Below are 23,690 nucleotides of genomic sequence, written 5' to 3'. Positions count from 1 at the left end.
TCTGTGCTAAAGTGTGTTTTTTGGAAAGAAAAAAAAAAAGCTTATAATGAGGAGAGAAAGAAACTATAGAGCAAAAATAAGAAAGACAAAAACAATCCCAATATGGGGTTCCTGTGTGAAAATTTCTTGCAGTGAGCCTATTGGATGTGTTACACACACTAAGGAATATTCATCTTGTCTCTGTGCTATCTGTCTTTGTGTTTGGCATTACCAAGCCTTAGAGGTTATCATGAATGCCAGTTGTGTGAAATGAGCACAACTGACAGGATTTAAAGGCTCAGACTAACCTTTTTAATCTGTCTATTCCCTATTCTCCGCCTTAGGCCATGCCTTTTCTGCAAGACTAAACGACATCCTTGCTCCTCTGATGGGAGCTGCATTCATTTCCTGAATGTCAGTCAAAGCCTCCCTCCTTGAGGAGCTGGAGAAATGCAAGCTTCTCCTTCTGACTAGACGGAAAAGAGCTATAAAGAATTTTGAGAATAAGATGAGTGTTAGTATTTTTGCCATCTGTGCTTAACTTTTTCATTTCTTTAATTGAATTTGTAGTTCTTTTTTCCTTTCCCATTTGTTAGATTAATAAAATTCATTCTGAATTAAGCATTTGTGCAGAGATTAGATAATTATCAGAACTTTTGACTAAACCCATCGATGCTGAATTATAGCTGTGTGCCAGGCATTTGTTTTTAAGTGCCGAGGATTCAAAATAAGACCACATCACTGCTCTCCTGGAGCTCATATCCTAGCGAGCAGAGAAATGGGAGGAAAATGTGTAACATGCCAAGGGAAGTTAAGTGCCGTGAAGCCGTTAGGAGATGAAGAACAGTAGATGTTAGGGAGTGAGGTCCCCATAGGATGGTCAGTAAAGTCCTCTGAGATAAGTTTGTGTCTGTACCGAATTCTGAGGATGTGAGGGAGGGAACCATCTGACAGTTTGAAGAAGAGTGATCCAGGTAGAAAAAGCCGGTTTGATTAGTAGTAGTATTTTTAAAAGGTCCCACAAAGGGGAAAAGGAGATCGTGGCACTATAGGAATTAGGAGGCTTCTACAGTTTGAGAATAAGATGAGTGTTAGTATTTTTGCCACCTGTGCTTAACTTTTTCATTCCATGTGCAAATGGAATGGATTGGACCGGTGATAATCATGGAAGTCGTGAGCCGTGACTGGATTCTTTGAAGATACAGTCGACAGGAGTGATGTGAAATACGAGGAAGATGAGAAGAATCAAGAATGACTCCAAGGTTCTGGCCTAAATAACTGGTAGTTGCTGTTTGCTGAGATGGCAGGGTTGGGCCAGGATCAAGTTTAGTGGGTTGTGGAAAGGATTGGGAGTTTAATGTGGGGCATGCTCAGCTTAAGCTGCCTGTAGTCATCCAAGCAGTCATGCCAAGGAGGCACTTACACATGGGAGTCTGAAATCGAAGGGATGAGGTTGGGGTAGGAGCATCAGATCCCACTGTCATCTGTGTATAGATGATGTTGAAGCCATGAGATTGTGTGGAACTATCTAGGAGTGAGTGGAGAGAAGAAAGATCTGAAAACTGAGCTCAAGTCATCTCCAAAGCAGAGGTGGAGAACAGTGGCTAGAGAAGAGGAAGAAAGCCAGGAGGGAATGTTGTCCTAAAGCAAGAGAAGGAATCAGTCTAAAAGGGAACACAACCTCCTTTGCTAACTGCTTCTGGCTAGAGTAAAACTAACACTGATAAATGACCAGTGGGTTTGAACGCAGAAATGTCGCTGGCAGCCTTAATGAGCACAGTTTTAGTGGAACAGTGGAAGGAAAACATCAAAGGAATGGGTGCAAGAGAAAGCAGAGCTGAGAATGCAGCATTAGTATATTGACTGTATAGACAACTTCCAGGGAACTTCTGTAATGAATGAAGAGGAAGGAATGTCGAGGGCCTAGAGCAGTGCTGGCAAACTTTGTAGAGCTCTCAGTGATGAAAAGCCTGCTGCAGCGCGTGTGCCATACATTCCCTCGACTGGCCTGGAGGAAGCTGTGGGATCAAAGGAGGGCATTTCTCTTTCTCAAGCTAAGAGCCGTAATAGCATACAGTTATGCTGATGGGAAATATTAAGCAGTAGAAAGAGAATATATAATGGGGAAGAGATGAGGTTGCAGGCAGAAGGGGTTGGGATCAAGTGCACATGTGGAATATTGGGAAAGCAAAACGTGCTGATACAGATACGGCTTGGGTGATGATAGGTTTGTGGTGAAAATGGGGAGGCAGAAGAGTTGGGGGCTTGAGGAAGAAGACATGTAATAGAGTGAATCCATGACAGCAGTGCCTCTCATATCACCCTTCTTTACGACATGACTAGGAGAAATATAACTCCTTTCCCTAAAGTACCTGTTAACTGTCCTGATTCTATAATTTACTAGAAAGTAAAATTCTGAAATACTGCTTGAAAAACTAAAACTTAGTTCATCTGTATTTTGCAAGGTCTATTACAAACTGAATTTTACGAGGGGTATGTTGTTGTTTTAAAATGTTCCAATTCTTCTGCAAAAACTAAGTGGCCAAGTACAGAGTTTCACACTCAAGAAATGAGAATTATTGGGCCAGGGATTTAGCTCAGCGGTTTGGTGGCCTGTCTTGCAAGCAGGCTCCTTGCAAGGACCCAAGTTCAATCCCCAGTACCTAAAAAAAAAAAAAAAAAGAAAAGAAATGAGAATTGTCCCTTGTGCTAGGAGAGAACTCAGCTGTTAGCATGAAAGCCATGACCTACTCATCTGAAAAAGAAAGAACTGACTTCCATGATTAAGAACAGCGTCAATTAAGTACATAGGTATCTTGCTTTCTGAACAGAGTATGGTTACATTTATGCTTTAAGCAGTACTGTATTAATTTTTTAATGTAGCTCATGGTTTTCTTTTTGTAAAAATATAACAGATTTTGTTGGAGCCAGGCGTGATCCAGGATGTTTTGGCAGCTGGCAGTCACCTACAGCTGTTGGAGCTTCTCAATTTATGTTCCCACTATCTCATCCAGGTATGTGAGCTTGTATTCTGCTTCTGTACCCTCTACATCTCCTCCCCTGCAGCTGTAATCTGTCCCCACCAACTGGAACCCGATGACGTGTAAAATGTGTGCATGTGTGTCTCCTGTAGTGGTAGAATTTCCCCAGGACACAAGCTAAGAGGCTCCTAGGAGGACAGCTACAAATCTTGTGCACTATCAGAGATGTGAGGTTGCCCTCACCCCTCTGCACTCCAGCTCCCCACTACCTTCTGGTAGAAGATTATTTCCATACCTATTCACAGGCTTCCCTGTGGGGTCCTGGGGAGTTGACACTGGAAAGGTTCATGGTCTGAAACAGTGTCGTCTGATTATGTATATAGATACAAATGCAAGAAAAGTCATACAGTCACTGAAGATTTTGGTAACAATAGGTAATATATCAGAAAATCAAATATAATTAGCTACCATATGAACTTCCCAGCCAGTAAACACTGGAGAAGGAATGGGTGAGCTGTGTACATTCTTCCTCTCATCTGCTGGCTGGTGAGGAAAGCTCCATGAGAAGGAAGGAAGAACCTCCTGTTTGCCAAGCACCTGCTATGTATTCAGAGATGTTTTACATTCAGTCCCCACAGCAGCTTGCTCATGAAAAGGGAGAGATCAGAAATTTGCAATTACCCAGCTTATTGGAAGCTGTATGGCTGGTAAGTGGGAGGTCTTTCTGATTCCAAAGGCCATTTTTCCTCTTGGACAAAAACTCTTTAATAGGTAGGAAAAAACACAACATGTTCGGCAGGCAGCCTTATGGTCGTAAGGCTCTTATTTTAGAGAATCATGACTCATTTTCTATTTTGTCCCATTTCTCCCACTAATCTGACTTTTACTTGCATTTGTCACAGCATTATAAAAACAATGAAAATTAATGTAAAAATAATAAACCAATAGAATTTAATTCTTTTATTTTTGTGCATGTATCATATTAATCAGCAGAAAAATCTTATTTGCTTTCCAGACCACTTTATCTTCTTTCAGAAACACTTATCATTGACTTCTGTTACCCGTTAGGCAGTTTACAAAGTTCTTTCTTATAGAGAACCTTATTGCATCTTCCCAGTAGCCCTAGGAAATAGGAAACTGCTTCCCAGGGAGGCAGTGTGAGAAGTGTCAGCCATGTTCACCTAAGGGGCAATTTGCATACAGCATATGGAACCTTTATCATTATCCCAGCACATTTAGTCCATCAGTAAATGTTTAACCATTTTTATCTGATTTTCCTTTTTTCTGCCCCTCAGTATTGTGGGCAAGGTATGGGACAGTTGTTTCTAATTTTTTTCTGCAAGTAGCAAATGGAAATCATATAGAAGGGTTACAAGACTTGAAAAGTGTGTTTGACTTAGGGAATTGAAATTGCTTTTATTTGACATCTCTACATCAAACACTGCAACTTGAGCTTTAAGCATAATTTACTTTTCCCATGGTAGAGAATGCATGTCCGCCAAAGTTTGGTTGTGGTGTTATTGTGATGCATATTCCAGATGCTGTGTATATACAGAGGTGTGTGTATACTTACATCTATAATATTCTGTAAAAGAGAATTCCAGGTGAACACTGGAAATTCATGTGGAATCTTCCCTATCCAATCAGATGAATTTTTGACATACTTTGTGACTTGTACACGTTGAAATTTAACCCTTGCATTTCATTATGTTACTGAACTAAAATGCAACTTGCATATAGATGTATTTTATGCAGTTATTATTCATGCTTCTTGAACAGTGGTTGTATTCTGTTCCAGTGGTTGAACATTCACAATCTTCTGATAAGTAAGTTTTCATTTCATTCTCTCATTTAACTTAACTTTTCCCTTTTATCTTTGATTGTTGCAAGATTACAGGTTTATACAAGGAAATTTGGACTTTATAAGAACCCAAACCACGAATATATAGAAATCTTCATTATTTCAGCTTTTAAAAATGTATACCCTGCTTGTCTCTTGGCATAAATCACCAGAATGAGTCAGTTGCTTTCATATTTTGACACAATGCCATAGATACACCTTTTTGGTGGAAATATTGCTCAACTGAGTTTTTAATTTTGTGTAGGGCCATTTTCTTGAGTATATGAACTAACTCTTTGTTAAAATAGCAGCAGTTTGTAATAGCTAAAACTTGAAAAAAAGCCCAATTGTCCATCAACAGGAGACTGGCATTCCAATTCATTAAAGAGCGATTATTGTCTTTAAAATGGTTTTCACAAAATGGATAAATATATATAGATATATTTAAACACTAGGGATTTTTCTTTTTTGTTTTTGAAAAATTTTAAATGAATTTTATTGGTACATTTAAGGTCTACAATATAATGACATTCATCACTGGAAATTTGCACCTTTATAAAAATAACAGTTTGTAATAGCTAAAACTTGGAAAAAGCCCAATTGCCCATCAACAGGAAACTAGATAAAGAAAATGTGTTTTTTAGTTTTTTTAAAGAAAATGGAGTACTACTCAGCCATAAATAACAAGAAACTAGAGACATTTACAGCTAAATGGATACACATTGAGGCGATACTATTAAGTGGAATAAGTAGGACACACATGTAAATACTGAATAGTTTCTCTAGTGTGAGAAACTGAAAGTGTAAATAGGACTAAAAGGCATAATAGATAATGTGAAATAGGAAGAAAAGGGGAAAAGGGGAAGTGGGAGGGGTAGGGGAAAGGAAAGAAGGCAATGGAATTAATATAAGACAATGAAAAAATGGAAACAAAGTCTTTGTAGATGGGGAGGAGTAGAGGAGTTAAAGGGAGGACAGGGGTAAGGGGAAACATAAGAACCGAGATGGATTATGTAAACGTGCAAATTCCCAATGATGAATGTCGTTATATTGCATACCTTAAATGTACCAATAGAATTAATTTTAAATTTTTTTAAAATTTAAAAAGAAAAATCCCTAGTGTTTAGAATGTATCTAAAAATTGTGCCCTATTAGTTAATGCTAATTTAGTGTTTATCCATGTTTGGTACTTTGTCCGAATAGGAGTCTTTAAAACCACGTTCTTCACTAAGATGTGTGGTATGTATTATTTTTTGTAATTAAATTGTTATTATTTCTCTGATTTCCCTGCTGGAGAGGAGTGAAGGGTGTACCCTTCACCCCAAGGCCCTCTGCCGTCCTCCACTGCTCACTAAGAAGCATATCTGAAGACAGCCCTTGGGTAGGAGCTCCCTGAGCCCCGTCCTCACCTCACCATCAGCTTCTGCTATGGTCTGAGGCTCCGCTCACTAAACAGAAATGCTGTGGCTGCAAAATGCAAAGAGCATCTTGAGGCCACTCTGGCCTTTTCTTCTTGTTTTTCCTATGGTAGAGTGCTGAAAGCGGGAACCCCAAATCCTGAGCAGAGGCGGTACCCTTCTACATGGAGAACAGCTATTGTATTAGCTCCAAAGACTGAGATCTTTGCCCAGGCTCTCCAAGCATGTTTGTGGGAACAAAGGGAGAGCCTGGTAATGAATATAATGCTATTTGATATGGGGAAGGGGGTCATAATGATAGCCATCAAATCCAGATAATGGCTTTACAAACATTTTAAGTTTGCATCCTTTCTGACCCACTTTGCAGTAACATTCCATGGGACTGTCTCCTAGGCAGCCTGTATATTAGTGTATTAGGCAGTGTGACCTGTCAGACTTTGACCTGCTGTTTGAAATCCACAGGCTAGATCCAGTCCCAAATGAAATGTGAATGTATCCTTCAATCTTCCTTATTTATTGGTCTTTCCTAAACAGTTTCACCAGAAAGGTGTTCCAATTCATTAAAGAGCTTTATTGTCTTTAAAGTGGTTTTCACAAAATGGATAAATTATCTTGTTTTAGGAGTATGTGTGTTTGCATACACCTCATTCACTATTTTATATATAATTTAGGAATTTAGCTCAGTGGTGCCACCACCTGCCTTGAAAGTGCAAGGTCCCAAGTTTGAATCCCAGTATAAAAAAGGGAACACCTATTTTATATATAATATATTTTGTATATTATAAAGGAAACCCTGAGATACCATCTTCCAGGATGTGGAAGATGGCAGTGATGGTGAACCTTGTTCTTTTCTCTCTCTCGTTGAGTTTATTGGTACAGTTTAGCTGCACAGTACAGTTACATTCATCATTGGGATCTTGTACCTCTACATGACAGGTGTTGGTTCTCATTTTTTCCCCTTGTCCCTGCCCTCCCTTCACCCTCTCCTCCCTTGGTGAACCTTTCAATGACACAGCAGCCTGCTGAAGCACACATGCCATAGGTTTGGCACCACAGTGGTGTAGAGATTCCTATACGTCCACAGTTTACTATGTCCATCTAAATATCCCCAACTTTTGGAATCAAGTTTGGTTCCCAACTCTTGAGTTTTCCCAAGTGGCTTCTGATTATTGAACATTTACAGTATGTCTAAATACCACATGGGCAATTCAAACTTCATGATGAGGGCTGGGGATTTAGTTCATTGTTTCTGCCACCTGCCTCACAAGCACAAAGTCCCAAGTTTGATGTCCAGTACAAAAAACAAAACAAAACAAAAAACCCAAAAAAACAAAAACCTCATAAATAAAACTTTCTCTACTGATGTTACCATCGATCTGCTTGTTATCTAGAGATTTGGATACAGTTTTAGATGCCTTCATCACCACCACATCCAATCAATCACCAGGTTAAGGTTTATCCTACCAACCGCTCTCAATCAGATCCTTTTCTCCTTCCCTAATATTTGTACCTTTTTAAATACCCTCAGTATTCATGATTGAATGTTCTAATTATAGTTCATAATATCCTCCTAAGGGGGTAGCTTGTTTCTACCCTTTATCCAAGCCAAACCATAATCCCTTGAGCGCCATTATTTCCTGGGCAAGGGATCCAAAAGTGTGCTGAGTATTTTGCAAGGATTCACAGTTCGCTAAATAATCCCATAAGGCAGGTGGGTATAGTTTTCTTTTTACAGATGGAGGAATTTAGATTCAGAAGGAGGATGTTAATCTGGTTTGGAAACTTCTACTAGCTACCGTGGGTGACCATTAAAGTGCATTATTTCACCTACAAAAAGTCTTTAGCCTTAGCTCCACAGACAGGGCCTCTTCTTGGCCTCATCTCCACGCATAGTGCCTTTCCTGGCCCACTTTGTTCCAGACCTCTCATCTGAGACTTGCCTTTCGGTGAGAAGACCGGGTGGCAGAGATCCTCAGTGGCTGGCAGAGGCATCCAACCTTCTTTAGACGGCACCAAGCACAGACACACAGGCACACACACATGTACACAAACAGGAACACATGCATGAACCATCTCCTCTGCTGCTGTATTGACATGAAGTCAAGAGTATTAGCCACTGCACTTTGTGTTGTATCCTCTGAAAGTGATGAATTAGGTGCCACATGCCTTGCTATATATATATATATATATATTTTTTTTTTTTTCCTCTTGGTACCAGGATCAAACTCAGGATGTTGTGCTTGTGAGGCACCTTGCCACTGAGCTAAATCCCCAGCCTGCTAAAACACACACACACATATATATGTGTGTGTGTGTGTGTGTGTGTGTGTGTGTAGTTGATAGCTTTCTTTAAAAAAAAAAGCTTTGTGCATTCTGTGTTCTGTACCACTTCCTCCACACAGTATATTTTATTGCTTAACAGTGGCTCTTTCTGTTCACCAAGCATTACAGGCTTTACAATGATATATAACTTAAATGTGTTAACAAAGCAGAACATCACATGGACTTCTCCAATAAAACCATCAAAGTAGTGAATATGTAAACTCCTTTTGATAGGAATGTATTTCTACTATCTATTCCTAGCAGCAGGTGGCAGTGTGAATCCACCAGAATTCAGTAGTTAATTTAAAGTGAAAATCAGAAAAAATGAAAAGAAAAAGTATTTATTTTGCTGCATATTAGTCTTCTGACCTAATCAGTAAAAAAGTCATTATTCACAGCACACTGGGCAATATGCATTGTAATTTTTAACAAATAATAGGAAACTGTTAATGTGCTCACAGGAAATACAGTTTTGTCTTGGGCTTCTATGGTCATTTATCACCGCACTTTGTGAAATCAGTCATTTGTTCTAATTTGAATGTAAATGACTCTAAGGTTTTACAAATAAGGTGACAGACTCACATAAATGTAATTGCAGGGTTGGTCTCCCTCTTTTTATATATCACTCATTAGGTTATGAATTAAATACATCGTATTAAACCAGGGGCATGTCCAATGATGATATTGTAATGGCAAATTACTCTATGCTATTAGAGGTGTATTTTTTATTCATGGACATTAATTTGTCATTAAGCGGCATTAGTTTAGCACTTTTATGAGAAATACGTGACCTGCAAGAGGAGACGTGCTGCTGGGATGTGAGAGGAAAGGAACGCAAAGGGTATAGGTAGAGCATTTTATCACGGTAGGAAAAACAGACGGGGTGTTTGTTTTGTTTCCTGCTTTTACAAGTATGAAAGATCATTTCCCCAGATTGAAGGCATTGTTCTGTTTACACTGTGTACATGTGGATCATCTAATAAGGCAGAGCCCACATTCTTAGCATTCATCATTCAAAAGCCAAGAACTAACATAAGGGAAGCACTGAGGGGGGAAGCAGCTAAATCTCCTCCTCTGTGGCTGACGCTTATTTAGCCTCCCTCGTCTTCATTTAGTTCTTCACTCAGTGGGCTGCAGGGAGAATTGTCATTTTCTTTCTCCAATGAAAGTACAAAGGTTTAGAGAATGTTCTTCTCTCATGCGGGTGTTCATGAGACTTCTAGGTAATTTCATTCCTTTTCTTTTTAATCATAAAAGTCTATTTTACTGATTTTTATTTTAACTAAAAAGATAGCTTTCTACTTTGAAGTTTGCGAAGCACTAGCTCCTTGAAGCACCTCTACCAAATCTGAGTAGCAACGCTGCTTTTACATCATTCTGTGGCAGGCGTACTATGATTGGGTGATTCTCACCGCCGCAGTTAGGCTGCAGCACTCTGGAAATCGAGGGGATCGCCATATACAGATTTTACATCCTATCCCCTCCCCTCCTTCACATTGTGTGAGCTCAGCACACTTGAGGGAATGAAAGCTGCCTCCATTCAATAATTGTTCTCTGCTTATAATAGTAGAAGAAAGATATTAGTGGCCTTCCATTAGTTTTACCCATTGAATATACATATTTTAAGTTGGAAGTACTTTCTGTGGCGATTGAATCTGTCACTGAGGAGCTGACATATTGTACAGTATTACAACAGATTTATCATTTTAAACTAATACTACAGTGACTTATAGGAGGTTATCTCTTCTAAACAATATATTATCACAATTTTAATTATTAAATTAATCGTATTGCCCAAATACATAATATATAGTGGCTGTTCTGAATAGAATAATTTATACTCAAGGTTGGGAAGTTATAACTCATGCTCATTTTTCTCCTACATGAAGCCATTTTTTCTACATTAGAGAAGACAAATGATTGTACCAACATATATATTTAATATGCCCCTAACAAAAGACACTAATTGTGTGCCATTCCATCATTCACAAGAGCCAATACTCTTATATTTGGAGAAAGTTTAAGTATGATATTTAGAAAATATATTACCAATGTTCTAATCTTTTGGATTTTTAATAAGTGAAAATGGTCAGAAAGGGTATAAATATATCAGACCTATTAAATCTTAGCCACCTACTAATTATTTGTTCTAATCAAGAATATTTGCTGTCTGGTATGAGTAATATAGAATATCACATTTTTCAAATATCATTCATATTTGGCTCCAAAATTCATGATAAGATCATTAGTAGCCATTTTAGGGTCCCGGTTAATTTTTTTCACATGCTATTATGTTGCTTTTTATTCCCTAAGCCTACACCAAAGGATGCCAGTAAGTGACAGCCCAGAGGCATATGGGCTGGCTGAGAAACTCATCTTGGCATTTTAATGGGTTGTGTGGGTAATTTAGGATTGATGTATTTTTCTCTGTGAGTTTTTAAAGAAAGGAAAGAGATCTTGGTGCATTTTTCTAATATTGCTAATTTACATTTTAAGCTAACTATTATTAGTTGGGCAATTTAAAAATCATTTTAGCATGAATTTTTCCTCTGACAAACGGTTTCTGATGTTCAGAATCAACAAATAAAAAAAGTCAATCTCAATCTCAATTCCACTATTAGTGCTAGAAAATAGAAAATAGAGGAGGTTAAAAAAATCTCTATTTCATATGAGATATTCATTCTCCCACCATACTCTACCTGCAGTATTTCTACTCGTACTGAAATGTCTGCCCTCTTCTCTGAGGCTGAGCCATCTTTGACGTCCTTATTTTATCAGTTACCTCCTGTGTTTCCTGTGGTTTCAATCTCTCCTCCTCCGCTGGCGCTTTCCTTTCAGTTTGTAAATAGGATCAATGAGGTGAGAGAAATTTTTTTCTGTTCTCACTGCCACCACTCTCTCCTTCACTTTTCTAACTGCCACACTATAGACATTGACTGCATTCCCTTGCCTTCTGTTCATTCTTCAGCCCTATATTCAACTCAATCGCACGCTTTGATTACTCCTTAGCATCTGTTCCAACAAAGGTCACCAACGCCTACTGCCAAACTCAGAGCCTCTTGTAGTATCATGATGTGGCCTGCTACAGGATTTTGATGCTGGTAGCTCCAGTCTTTTCTGCTTACTCAAGACTTTCTCCCACTTCTCTTCCTACTTCTTTTAATTTCCGTCATAACTTCTCCCATTAATGCCTTGAATATTCCTTAGGGTTCAAGGACTACTGTGCAAGTGCTCGTGTCTTCTGCTCATGATTACTCGCTTTCATCTGTCTTTGGAGGTTATTCATCCGGCCCCCTCTCTGAGCTCCAGCCTTATGTGTTCAGGCAGCATTTCTACTTGATATATAAGTTCCAAGTTTGTTTCTACCCAATTGCTCACACCTGCTCCTCTTCCCATTTTTGTAAAAGGACTATTATTTAAAGGTCTATATACAGGTATTTCCTGTTCTTAGTCCTCTTTATAGGAAGTCTCCTTCTCTATGGATTACTTTTATCTCACATTTTAGTCACCCAAGCCAACAATCTTGCACTATATAACAATCTTGCATGAATACATTGGTTTAGTCTCTTAGAAGTTCTCAAGTATGCTGCCTCACTTTCTGCTCCTTGCCCCTGACATTGTTTAGGTTTGAATTATTTTTTATGGACTTTTCTGCAGTGACTGATAGAAGTGTGCTCCTGCCTGTAGTTATTGTGCAATGTAAGTTATTGTTCTGAGTCACAAATTAGTTTCTTTCTCAGAAAACCAAGATATTTCCCCATCTCCAGGTTGCTGACAAGTTTTGCAACCCTGCCTTTTCTCATTCTTCTGTCCTTGTGCTCTTCCTGTACTTCAAGGATGGCATTTTACCATCACCAGACAAATGGCTGCTCAGCACTTTTTCCTGGATATTCCCCAGGCACTTGACCTTCATTGAACCAATCCAGAAACCAAGATGTCATCCTAGAATCTCCCTCTCCTTGTGCCCCACACTCTCGTTCACCAAGACTGTTCACCTCTACCCCTTAACTTCATAAGCCTCTCTTATTCTCTTTTCATTACTATTGACTTAATTCAGGCCCTCACTGCATATTTTCTGGATTAGAGAAACTTTCTGCAAACTGATAAAGCTGCCTTTAGTCTTGCTGCACTCCAGTTCCTCCTCCAAAATTCTGTTTGATTGATTTCAAAAAGTATTTTTAATCTATTAAAATTCTCTTTGATTGATTCAAAAAACCAACCTGATTATGCTTAAAATAATTCATTATTTAGTGGCTTCATATAGCCTTCAGGATTAGTTTTATTCTTTAGTTTGGTACACAAATCCTATCTTTTTTAAATGAAATGTTCTGTTTCTTTAACTTTATTTATATTTTGACAATTTACTACTCATGGTATGCCATAGTCACCGTGAACTTCATGCATTTCCCAATACCTAGACTCTACACCTTCTCTGGATTATTTTCCCCTCACTTTGTGACCTTCTGAATTCCTGCAGGCACTTAGCTTTTCTCCTCCTTAGCTGATCTCCTTCTGTTATTTCCTCTTCCACAGGTGCTTGAAAAGTTTATCCTATGAAGTTAGATTACCCTCTTTTCTTTGGTTATGGGCATTGTTCTAGGAGGCTCATGGAAGGGTTCAATGAGACAGAGCAAAGTTGTCCTATAGCACTGCGTAGCACTAAGCAGATCCCCTAAAACCAGAGCCAATATAATGGGGTGCTTCACTTGTGCTAGTGTGCTGAGTCAGCTCTGAAAAACAACTCTGAAATGGCATTTGGCAAATATGGTGATGGGAGCTAGAATTATTGATTGTTGATGATGACGGTGTTACTGTGCTTCCTTTCTAGTAGATTTCCAGCTTACTAAAGACTTTCCCAAAGAACAGTATAGAATTATTCATGAGCCTTGGATATTATGCATACAACTGACTATGAAAATGTACCAGTAACCTAATCATGGAATTACTCTGTTATACAGCACAAATATATTTAAATAGGCCTCTAAAATATATTTAGGCTTTTCAGAACTTCCAGAGAATTACAGCATTCTGCAGTTTTTCTTAGATTTATTGAATTGTTGCTAGCATTCCATTTTCATTTAATCAAATAGTATCATATATTCATATTTGATATATGAATATATAGTTACTACAGTTGTCTAGATATATTTACATGTTTATAGACAGATATATATCAGTATATTTATACATATAAAATGTCTGTGTTTACCTTATTTTATCATATTATAAATTGTCTGCATTGTCAATGGATTGCTCATCTTTTTCTTCCATAATAAGTAGATACGATAGATGAATGAATGAAAAAATGTGGTATTTATACACAATAGAGTACTACTCTGCCATAAACATAGACCTGGATCATTTCTAGGCAAATGGATGTATCTTGAGACCATAATGTTAGGGGAAATAAAGCAGACACACAAGCTTGAAAACATGATTTCTCTTATATGAGAAACCTAAATTATAAATGAAGAGCAAAATAAAAGTCAGGTAATAGGAAATAGGGAGAAAGATCTTTCTCAAATGGAAAGGGGATCAAGAGATAGAAGGAGAAGAGAGGGAGGGGAGAGAAAGGAGATGAAAAATGAATTAAGATGCATTATGTACATGTACCATCTCCACACTGGGATTGTAGACATTATGTACTGCACGCATGTACTAGTAACAATTAAAAACAAAAACAAAAACAAAAAAGTGTATATTGCCCTACTGACCCCAAGATAGCATTGAGAAAATTCACATCTCTTTGCATACATAGTAAACATGATAAGTTATCTTCCTACATGATTCATCTCAAGACTATTAAAAGGCTTGGGTTTTGTTTATTTGTTGTTTCAACCTCTTCCAAAGGGAGCAGTCCCTCACAGTGCATTCACACCAGTGCCCTTTATGTTGCTTCCTCATCTCCGGGCGTACAGACAGTCCTTTCCTGAAATACCAGGTTGGGTAGTACCTTGATTTATAAATAGTCTGTAATCCAAATAGAAAACAGGTGGAATCACAACTGGGTATAGTGCCTGGGATATTAATGGCTCAGCTCAGCAGTACAATTTCTAAAGCAGTATACAATTTTTTTTGTCTTAATTATGCATTCATTAAAAGCTTTTATACCCAACAGAATAAAGTAAATATTTTTTGATCTCCATAGTCTACTCCCAGACTGTAGATTTGCACAGCAGGGTCTTGATAATCTGAATAAATTGTATTTCCCCAAGGAGTTTATCTTTCAAATAAGGTCATAAAGAAATGCAGCTCCCCCATCCTTAGATTTCTCAGTGTGCTTTTTCTGCTGTGAGTAATATAGAGGTTGGGCACCAGTGTATTTTATAGTAAGACATACTTACTGATGGTCCAATATAATATCTCAGGCTGTTCTCTTTGTTTACCTCTGGTAAACACATTTCTTTGTGAAATGCAGAAGAAATAAATGATTTTACATGGCAACTATGATTTTTACTGATGGTTATAAGAAAATAAAGTCTATGTTAGACAGTATTTCCTTCTCTTCATCCAATCAGTGAATAAAATTGATGAAATGGGCAAAGCTATAGCTTAAGCACTGTTGCTATCCTTTTAAAGGGGAATAAGAGCCATGACAGCTGTTGCATGTTGAGCATATTCTTTATGGAGGGCACTTTCTGTACATTTTTTTAACTCTATGTCACATATCTGGAACACACATCGCTTTTCCCAATTTTCAGATGAGAAAATTAGATTTGGAGAAGCTATATGCCGAGGCAATCCAGATAGGCCAACTTCAAATTCTGTGCTCTTTCTTTTGATTCCAAACTAAAGGTGCCACCCACAATTTACAAGCCAATAAAGGAAACAGAGAAAATAGAAAATTATAGGCCCAAATAAATGAGTGCAATATGTTGAACTTTTAATTTTTTCTAATTTCACAAATAATAAGATGACAATGCACCTGATGCTGAATGGTGGTTTTAAAATAGCCTGTAATTGTATAATTTTCTGCTAGTGTTTTTTTTTCTTCTAGGCTTGCCACATTCATCTTCAGTGTAGTTAATATTGAAGCATGTACTTTATCTAATTATTTAAATTTAAAAATATTATATAACTAATTTACTATTTAATAAATAATGTTTAAAATATTACTTGAAATATTTCAGTGCTTCTGGAGGAGCAGGAGAATCTATATTTCACTGTATACTATGAAAGAGAAAAATAACAGCTGAATTTTCAAAGAGCTGATTTTTTCTTTCCATTTTATGTCAATCAACACTGACCAAGTAGGTACTTTGTGAAGACAGAAAGGAAGATCTAAGGAATTTTTATGCACAGCTAGGGAGAAAAGGGTCAAACAAATGATATAAGCAGCTAATTCTATTAAAAGTCAGAAGAAGGAGCATTCCTTCACTCTGGCATGATCTATCTGTCCTAGGAAATGGTATCTGATGTGGATTATCCCCAAGAGGAGAAGAGTATGTATATTATAGAACTTCCTCCTCTCTTGTAAGTCTTTTAGGCTGTTGAATCAAACAGTCTTTAAATGCTTCACAAATAACCATTTGGGACAAAGGACTCTTGAGGTTCTCTATATGGTCTAAAAGAAAGTTGTGAAACAATGCAGTTCCATTTAGAAAGATTGTAAATACTTTTGGGGAAATAGGATAGGCAATAGATTTTTCTAATCATCACTAAATACTCAGAGAAGTAAGGTTTTTTTGAACATTCTAGGATGGGGGAAAAAATCTAATGTAGAGAAATCAGAAAACTCAAGATTCACTATAGAAGCCAGTCCTCATGTACCAGTCCAACAAGTGGGCATTCTACCATATCTACCAACTATGTGGAAAATCCTTATTCCCAGATAGCATCATGAGGGCACTTCTTAGGCTCAGAGCAAATACTTTCAGAGCCTCTTTCTCAGTAAACTTTGGGAGATGTGCTTGTTTTGCTAGTTGTAAAGCCATGTGTGTAATGGAGCTGTCATTTCCTCTTCCCATGTGAAGTTATAAACGTGCCTTTCAACTTGCTACTTTTTTTCATTCTTAACCTAACAAATATTTTTTTAATTATAATCCATGAGAAAGGCATTATGAGTAGTGTTTTGCAGGATCCACAATCCTAAAATGCAAAACCTATTTTCTTTACTACAGATGGATCCCAACTTATGGTTAACTTGCCATTTTTTAACTTTATGATGATACAGAAGTGATACACATTCAGTAGAAACCATACTTCATATTTTGATCTTTTCCTTGGGCTAGCCATGGAATGTTCTCCAGTGTGCTGGACAGCAGCAGCAAACTACAGCTCCCAGTCAGCTTACAGTCACATGAAAAAACAACCAGTACCTTATAAGGTAATAATGTGTTGTTAGTAGGTTAGGTATATAGATGCACTTTCAACTTACCATGGATTTATCAGGAAGTAATGCCATCATAATTCAATGAGCATACATAATTTATTGATGAACATTTTTAATAGTTATAAGATAGTGATGTTTCTTGGTATGAGACAGGACACATGAAGTGGGGACATTAGAGTTCAGTCAATAACAAAACACTCTAGTGACTTACCATCTCCCTCTTCATACTTCACTCCAATAAATGGCTGACATAGTGTTTTAATCTCACTTTGAGTTTAATCTTGCTAAAAGTCAAACTATGCTACTTTTTATACAGAGCAGGTTTTGGAGTGATTGTTAAAAGAAAATTTCTGGATCTCATAGCAAGACTGACCTTTCCTAAAGAGGAGTCTTCAAAATGTGATGTGATGTCCCTGTGTTATTTTAGAACTTCAACTTTGATGCTGTTCCATGATGGGCATAGGAACTGCCAGGTCTTCTTATCATGTTTATCTGTAGGAAAGCATCGATATGGGGTAATTGAAATAGCATTTTTAAGGAGGGATTTCTAAGTGAAGGTCATCAATAACTAGAAATTAAAGGTCATAATTTTATTGTTAAAACATAGCATTCTTAAAATAGTCACACCTTTTGAATGTTATTACCAAAAAAATCGGGAGTCATATTAATGTGGTCATCTTTGAGGCTCAAATTTTAGGAAATCGAAGTGGTATTACTCTTATTTTAACCTTGAGAGATAGGTATTATTATCTTCAACCTAAGGCACAGTTTTCCACACTGATAGTACATGTTGTTGATGCTTATTTTTCTTTCAAAAGTCAGTGACATTCTCAGAACTAGATGTGGCAACAAGAGAAATAGCTGTTATTAAGGCTGTGTTTTGCACAGGTACTCTTAGTTTAAGTCAAAGCATCTCCATCAGATATCTGAATCTTGGCACTTTAACAAGGACTCTTAGATTCAAAGCTGCATGCTGTGGAGCAGATATTGGGAAAAAACTACAGTAGATGCAATCACATGATGACAGATATTTCCTGTGTTCTGTATAATTCCTATGCCAGGGCCATGATTAAACTGCAGTGCTGGGTGGGCAAGGAGTTACTGACAGGCAGGCCACAGAGCCATGGGTGTAGCCAAAGCTAAGATGACTGCATTTTAGAAACAGTTCATGTACTCTCAGTCTGACACTGTTGGCACACAGGTCACATAAGCTATAATGTGGTTTATGTGCAGTGAATGTGCAGACCCCAGCTATAAGGCTCCCATCCAAAAAAGCATTGTAGAATGCAGGTGAATCTAGGTGACATTATCTCAGGGACAGGTTTAAAGCTACTCTAAATTAGGAAACAAATGCTGTATTCACTTTGCTCATTTGACACCTTATTGAGTGATAGTTCTCCGTTTACACATGAGACCCATGAAGGGATGTCACAAAGCTGTCATTCTCTTACAGCTGTTCCTAGTTTGGGAAGAGTGGGGAAAGGGTCACAGGGTCCATTCTAACCCTACTTCCTCCCACTCCCATCTTAACTACCCTATAATCTGCTTTAAAAGATAACTACATTTGAATTAACCCAAAATACAATAGTATTTACCTTCTTTTATTTTTCATATCATATTCACACATTAATCTGGGTGATAACTTATTTAAGGATCTCATTAGGGGAAAAGACCATAAAAAGGAATGAATTTGGGGGATATATAAGGTGTAAGAATTATTTGACTTGAAAAACTGGTGTTTATTCTATAGCTGGTGCGGTTCAGGAGACATATTTTATGGTTCTGTTGTTATTTAACTTGTCAATCACATACTAGGAAACAAATAGAAGAAGCCAAATAGCCTTAAACCAAGGGAAAATAAATATTATTTTAAAATATTCCCCAAAGAGCAACGGTGTATGCACCATAATTTTGAATAGAAACTAAATACCAATTTGGAAGCAGTGCAACAGAAATGAAACATTTTTAGAAAGAAAATACAAACAGTTTCTTTCACTCAAAAGAGTTTTTGTTTAATGAGTAATAATTTCCATTCAAAGCCAAAACCACTGCCTCTAACCGGTACTTGATCGTAGAAGAGAAGCAAACAGAGACAAACTCATAGGACAAATGCCATTTTAAAGGATATTAAGATACTTTGAGTAGCCAGTTAATAGAGGAAATAATTTCCTTTTAGACTGTAAAGTATATTTTACGTGGGTTGAAATTTTTTTATCACAAAAGGATGTTTATGGAGTACTTGTCCATTAACATTTTCAGCTCTAGTCATTATTATCAATTTACCTTCTTGAAAAACTGAATAACCACTGGCTTTACATTTGTGTGTATGGATAGGAAGTTCCCAAGGAAAAAGAGAAGATGAAAGAAGCTGAAGAAGTATGAAAAATAGCCCAGTTTGGACCAGGTTCAGAATTGAATGGCCGTGTTGGAAAGACATGGGAAATTTTGGTTTTTGCTTAATTACAAATACACAGAAAAATCTCCTGGACACTCTTTCATTGAACACACATGTATTGAGCATCTGTTTCCTTCTAAGTTCTAAGGATGCATGAAGAGTGATACATAATCCTTGCTACCAAGGAGATTAGTTTTGGAAGAGGACATGAACCTTAATCAAAGGGTGCTTCAAGTGCTTGTTAGAAGTCTGCAGAGGGAAGGGTATGTGTGCAAAGGAGAGGTCAGCCAAGGAAAGGATGAAATGGGTTCATGTCCTCACAAGTGTAACTTCCACTCCTACCACGTGTCCTACACTGTTCCAGACCATTGGAATATACGTTACCGTGAGCAAAGCGGACAGGCCCCTCCTCCTATAGACCTTACTTACTGGGGGCTTGAGGAAGAAAGACATTGTAAATGCAGAAGATAATCATAGATGGGGATGAGTGCGTAAAGTGGAGTAATGAAAGGAAGTGACACAGAGAGAAAGGGGGATGACCGGATAAGATGATCAGCCAGAACAGTGGAACAGGGCTCCTCCTTCACAGGAATTAGAATGCAGCATCCTCCGTAAGAAAGGGTGAAATGGGTTCATGTCCTCGCAAGTGTAACTTCAACTCCTACCACGTCTCCTACACTTTCCAGACCATTGGAATATATGTTACAGTGAGCAAAGCGGACAGGCCCCTTCTCCTATAGACCTTACTTACTGGGGGCTTGAGGAAGGAAGACATTGTAAATGCAGAAGATAATCACAGATGGGGATGAATGCGTAGAGTGGAGTAATGAAAGGAAGTGACACAGAGAGAAAGGGAGATGACCGGATAAGGTGATCAGCCAGAACAGTGGAACAGGGCTCCTCCTTCACAGGAATTAGAATGCAGCATCCTCCGTTCAGAATCTTCTCCCCGCAATGTCACCACATTTTGTTTTATTTTATTTTATTTTCCATTAAGTTTATTGGTACTTTTTAGGTACATAGTACAGTTGTTTAGGACTTGGATATCTATAGAGATCACATTCTTCATTTTTGCCTCCTGTCAGTGATGAATCATGGTTTATGGAGGGCAAACAGCAGTGCTCAAACTTCACTGTTCTTGTTCCCCCTAACGAAGTCTGCTATATTCTTTTCATGTTGCAAAATACTGTGTACGTCCTTTTCACATTAGCCCATGACAGCTTTACGAGTTGGTTGAGTTTTCCATTTTATAAATGGAGAATAATGGTGTTCAGTGGTTGACCCAAGATTTGTATCAACAGTAGGTGTCAGACCTAGATTTTACCAGATTTACCAGACTCCATGGGCCTTGCTCTTCTCTACCAGACTGAGCTGGTAGTGCCTGTGGTGGGTGCTGCTTTGTTCTGCCTGGGACACAATTATTCTTTCTCTTTCTTTGAAATACAAAGCACTTCTTTTCTTAAAGTCTAGAAGTATATGTATGAAAACATTAATAGCAATTATCTCTGCATGGTAAAATTATGAATGATTTTTGTTTTCTTTTCCATACTTTGTATGTCTTGAATTTTATGAAATAAACATTTATGACTTTTTATAACTAGAAATGTAATGGCACTTTACAAAACAGCAATGTTGTTTTCCTCATTCCACAGTACCATAGGTGGGCATTTATTGTAATTTTACCATTGCTCCCACTTCCATCACATTAGTGGAAATCTTTAGAAGTATCTTTATCAGTGCTTATTTTGCTCACACATGACCTTAACCAAAAGGACAGAATACTGATGATTTTGCTTAAACCTCACACAACCTTTGTGAGCCCTTCTCAAGAAGAGGAATGTGTGCTCTGGCATCATAGCATTGGGAGAGTCGGTGCTCTTTTCCCCTCAGCTTTCCAGTTTATACAGCTTAACTGTTGAGATACGAACAATGAATGGCAAGGTGAATGGGACTTCTGACATATCTAGAAAGGACTGGAGTTCTGGGAGCTCAGTTAGCCGTGGGCGTATGTCCACGTATGTATGAGGCTTTTCAATTCTCAACTAACATACTTCGTTAGAGTAGACATAGGGTTATGGAAATGATATCCTGAGAAAACGAAAAGGACTCAAAGCTTTTAAAGAATAATCTTCAAAAGTAACATAGTAAATCCCCCATTTAAATAACTGTTGGTTCTCTGCAATTCTGAGCTGAACTGCTTTTAAATTGCAAGCTTCTAATTGGAAGAGACCTAGTATCTCTACACAAAGATATAAAGAAGCCCAGTACATAATATTTAATTATCACTACATAATTCACTCCATCCTTGTAATTGCATGTGCCCTTTTGGCAGCACAACAGGTAGGGAACACTATTTTCCCTTAGCTCTGTGCTCATCACCTTTTGCTTTGCAGAGGTTGGAGTTTTGTGTGTGCTCACGACACCTCTGCAGGCCAGGCCACTGGGTGCTGCATCAGAACCCTGGGCCCGGCTCAGGCAGTCCCCAAAATACTCCCAAGGTGCTGGCTCCCTATCAGGCTTCTGGGGGACTGCAGAATGACTTAACGGCATTAACAAAAAAGTACTCAGGGCCCCGAAATTGTTAAACTTGCTTCTTATATGTACTTGCCAGAAATAACATATTCATCCCAAGGAGATGGTCCTGGGGTACTAAGGAGAAGCTCCTTGTGCAGGAATTAGTCCATTTTTTCCTCCTGTGGTAGAATTTACTAATTCTAAGAAGATTTGAAAACAAGTTTAAACATTACTTCAGAAATCAGTGTGGGAGTCAACTTTTGTATTCCTTGATAAAAGGAATGCTGAATGAATAACTGTGAATGGACCTCTAAACATTGGAGTTGTAAAAGATCTAAAATCTAAAATGGAAAATTATAATCATTTAGCCATAGTGACACTGCTGCTGATATACTGAGAGTTGTTTTTACAAAATTTTTGTTATATATTTGTTAAATATTTTATATTTTGTTATATATTTTATTTAGAATAGCACTCACTGTCCAATAGAAATATATAATGGAAGACACACATGTAGTTTAAAAATTTTGGTAGCATTCCTTATAAATAGAAAGGTAAAATTAATGATAAATTTAACTCAATATAACCAGAATAGTGTCATTTAAATATATGATTAATCCAATAATTGAGATATTTTCATTTTTTCTCATTCTTTTCACTTGATGTGTATTTTACATTAATAGCATATTTCATTTTGAGTAGCTATATTTCAAATGCACAATAGCCATACATAGTTACAGGCTTCCATATGGACAACCACAGACTTAGAATATACATAGCATCAAATATTATGGGAATAAATATTAATATAGAATGAAAGTATTTTTAGAACGAGTCCTTTTAAAATGTTATTAGTATATGTTTGTAATATATAATGAATATAATCATAGTGGGGTATTGGTACCTGTGCATATCACATCTTGATCCTTTTCCTTCCCCCTCTTTTTGTCTTCTCCTATTCCCAGGTACTCTTAGACACTAGAAAATAGAGAAAATAGCTTGAAATTACTTAAATAGGTCAGTAGAATAAAATAGCTATCTTGTGGCATTCTGCATTATGTTGTTGTGATATATTGCTCAAATATTTTTTCCTTTTATTGAGTTTCCCGGTACATTTTAGGAAATAATCATAAGGTAAAAATGAGGTAAAACTAGGACTTAGCCCATTCTCATTCTAATTAAAATAGGCAACATTGCTGTTGACAGATGTGTGTGAGACACTCTAATTCCCTGGGAATTATATATATTATTATAGAGTCCTGGCTATGAGTTTGAAAACTTGAGAGACAGGTGAAATTCCTCTAAATGAGCTGTCGCTATAGAAATTCTTCAAAAAGAAAAGAGAGAATGCCACTGGGGGTATCAGCACTTGAGGCTAACAAAAAAACAAAGAAAAATTATCAGTCACCCACTTTAGTGGGTTTAACATCAAATTATTCAGGACAGGAGTCTTTTTGTGTGTGTGAAATTTCCTTATTTCCTGAAACTCTACATGTGAAAATCTGTGTTTTAATTTCATTATGTCAAGATGGGTTGTTTTTACTTAAAGTCAAACTTCGTCTGAAGTTTTAGAAAAAGAGCAGTTAGTCTGTCTGAAAGCTTTGTCATTTGCTCATGAGTCCCGGTTTACCTGCCCTTATATTACCTTTAGTAAAATACCTTTAGTAGAAAAAGAGAGCTATAGAATATGATAAGGGTAGAAAAATCAGTTGTCTTTATTCGTAAAATACTTCTAAAAGGTTGCAAAATAATACTTCAGCCAGTGAAACCAGAAAGTCCTTTTGGTAAGTCCCTTTTTAGCAATGTCTAAATATATGGATTTCAAGAGGCGTAAAGTGAGGAAATTTTATGAATTATAGAATAGCAGCAGTTTTCTGCCCAAGGACTTATGACTAACATTCTTATATAA

General features: G+C 37.4%; 1 protein-coding gene across 6 annotated transcripts in view; it reads left to right on the top strand.

The window, feature by feature from the left end:
- The window catches only part of Klhl32 (kelch like family member 32), a 197,727-nt gene that overhangs the window by 120,822 nt on the left and 53,215 nt on the right, over positions 1-23,690 (top strand). For 5 of the 6 annotated variants that reach the window (XR_004517175.1, XR_004517174.1, XR_004517173.1 and 2 more), the window contains exon 5: positions 2,895-2,993. Coding sequence is in view for 3 of the 6 variants with exons in the window: in XM_010637361.2 (XP_010635663.1) it covers positions 2,895-2,993 (99 nt within the window). In the remaining 3 variants the exon portion in view is untranslated. Of the gene's footprint in view, positions 1-531; positions 1,242-2,894; positions 2,994-23,690 lie in introns of those variants that run through there. The other variant, XM_033763474.1, reaches the window with a different exon arrangement.

The sequence above is a fragment of the Fukomys damarensis genome, unplaced genomic scaffold (genome assembly GCF_012274545.1).
Source record: "Fukomys damarensis isolate Sample0158 unplaced genomic scaffold, DMR_v1.0_HiC HiC_scaffold_14, whole genome shotgun sequence".
In the NCBI taxonomy this organism is placed as follows: domain Eukaryota; kingdom Metazoa; phylum Chordata; class Mammalia; order Rodentia; family Bathyergidae; genus Fukomys; species Fukomys damarensis.
This window is presented reverse-complemented; position numbering and strand designations above follow the sequence as displayed.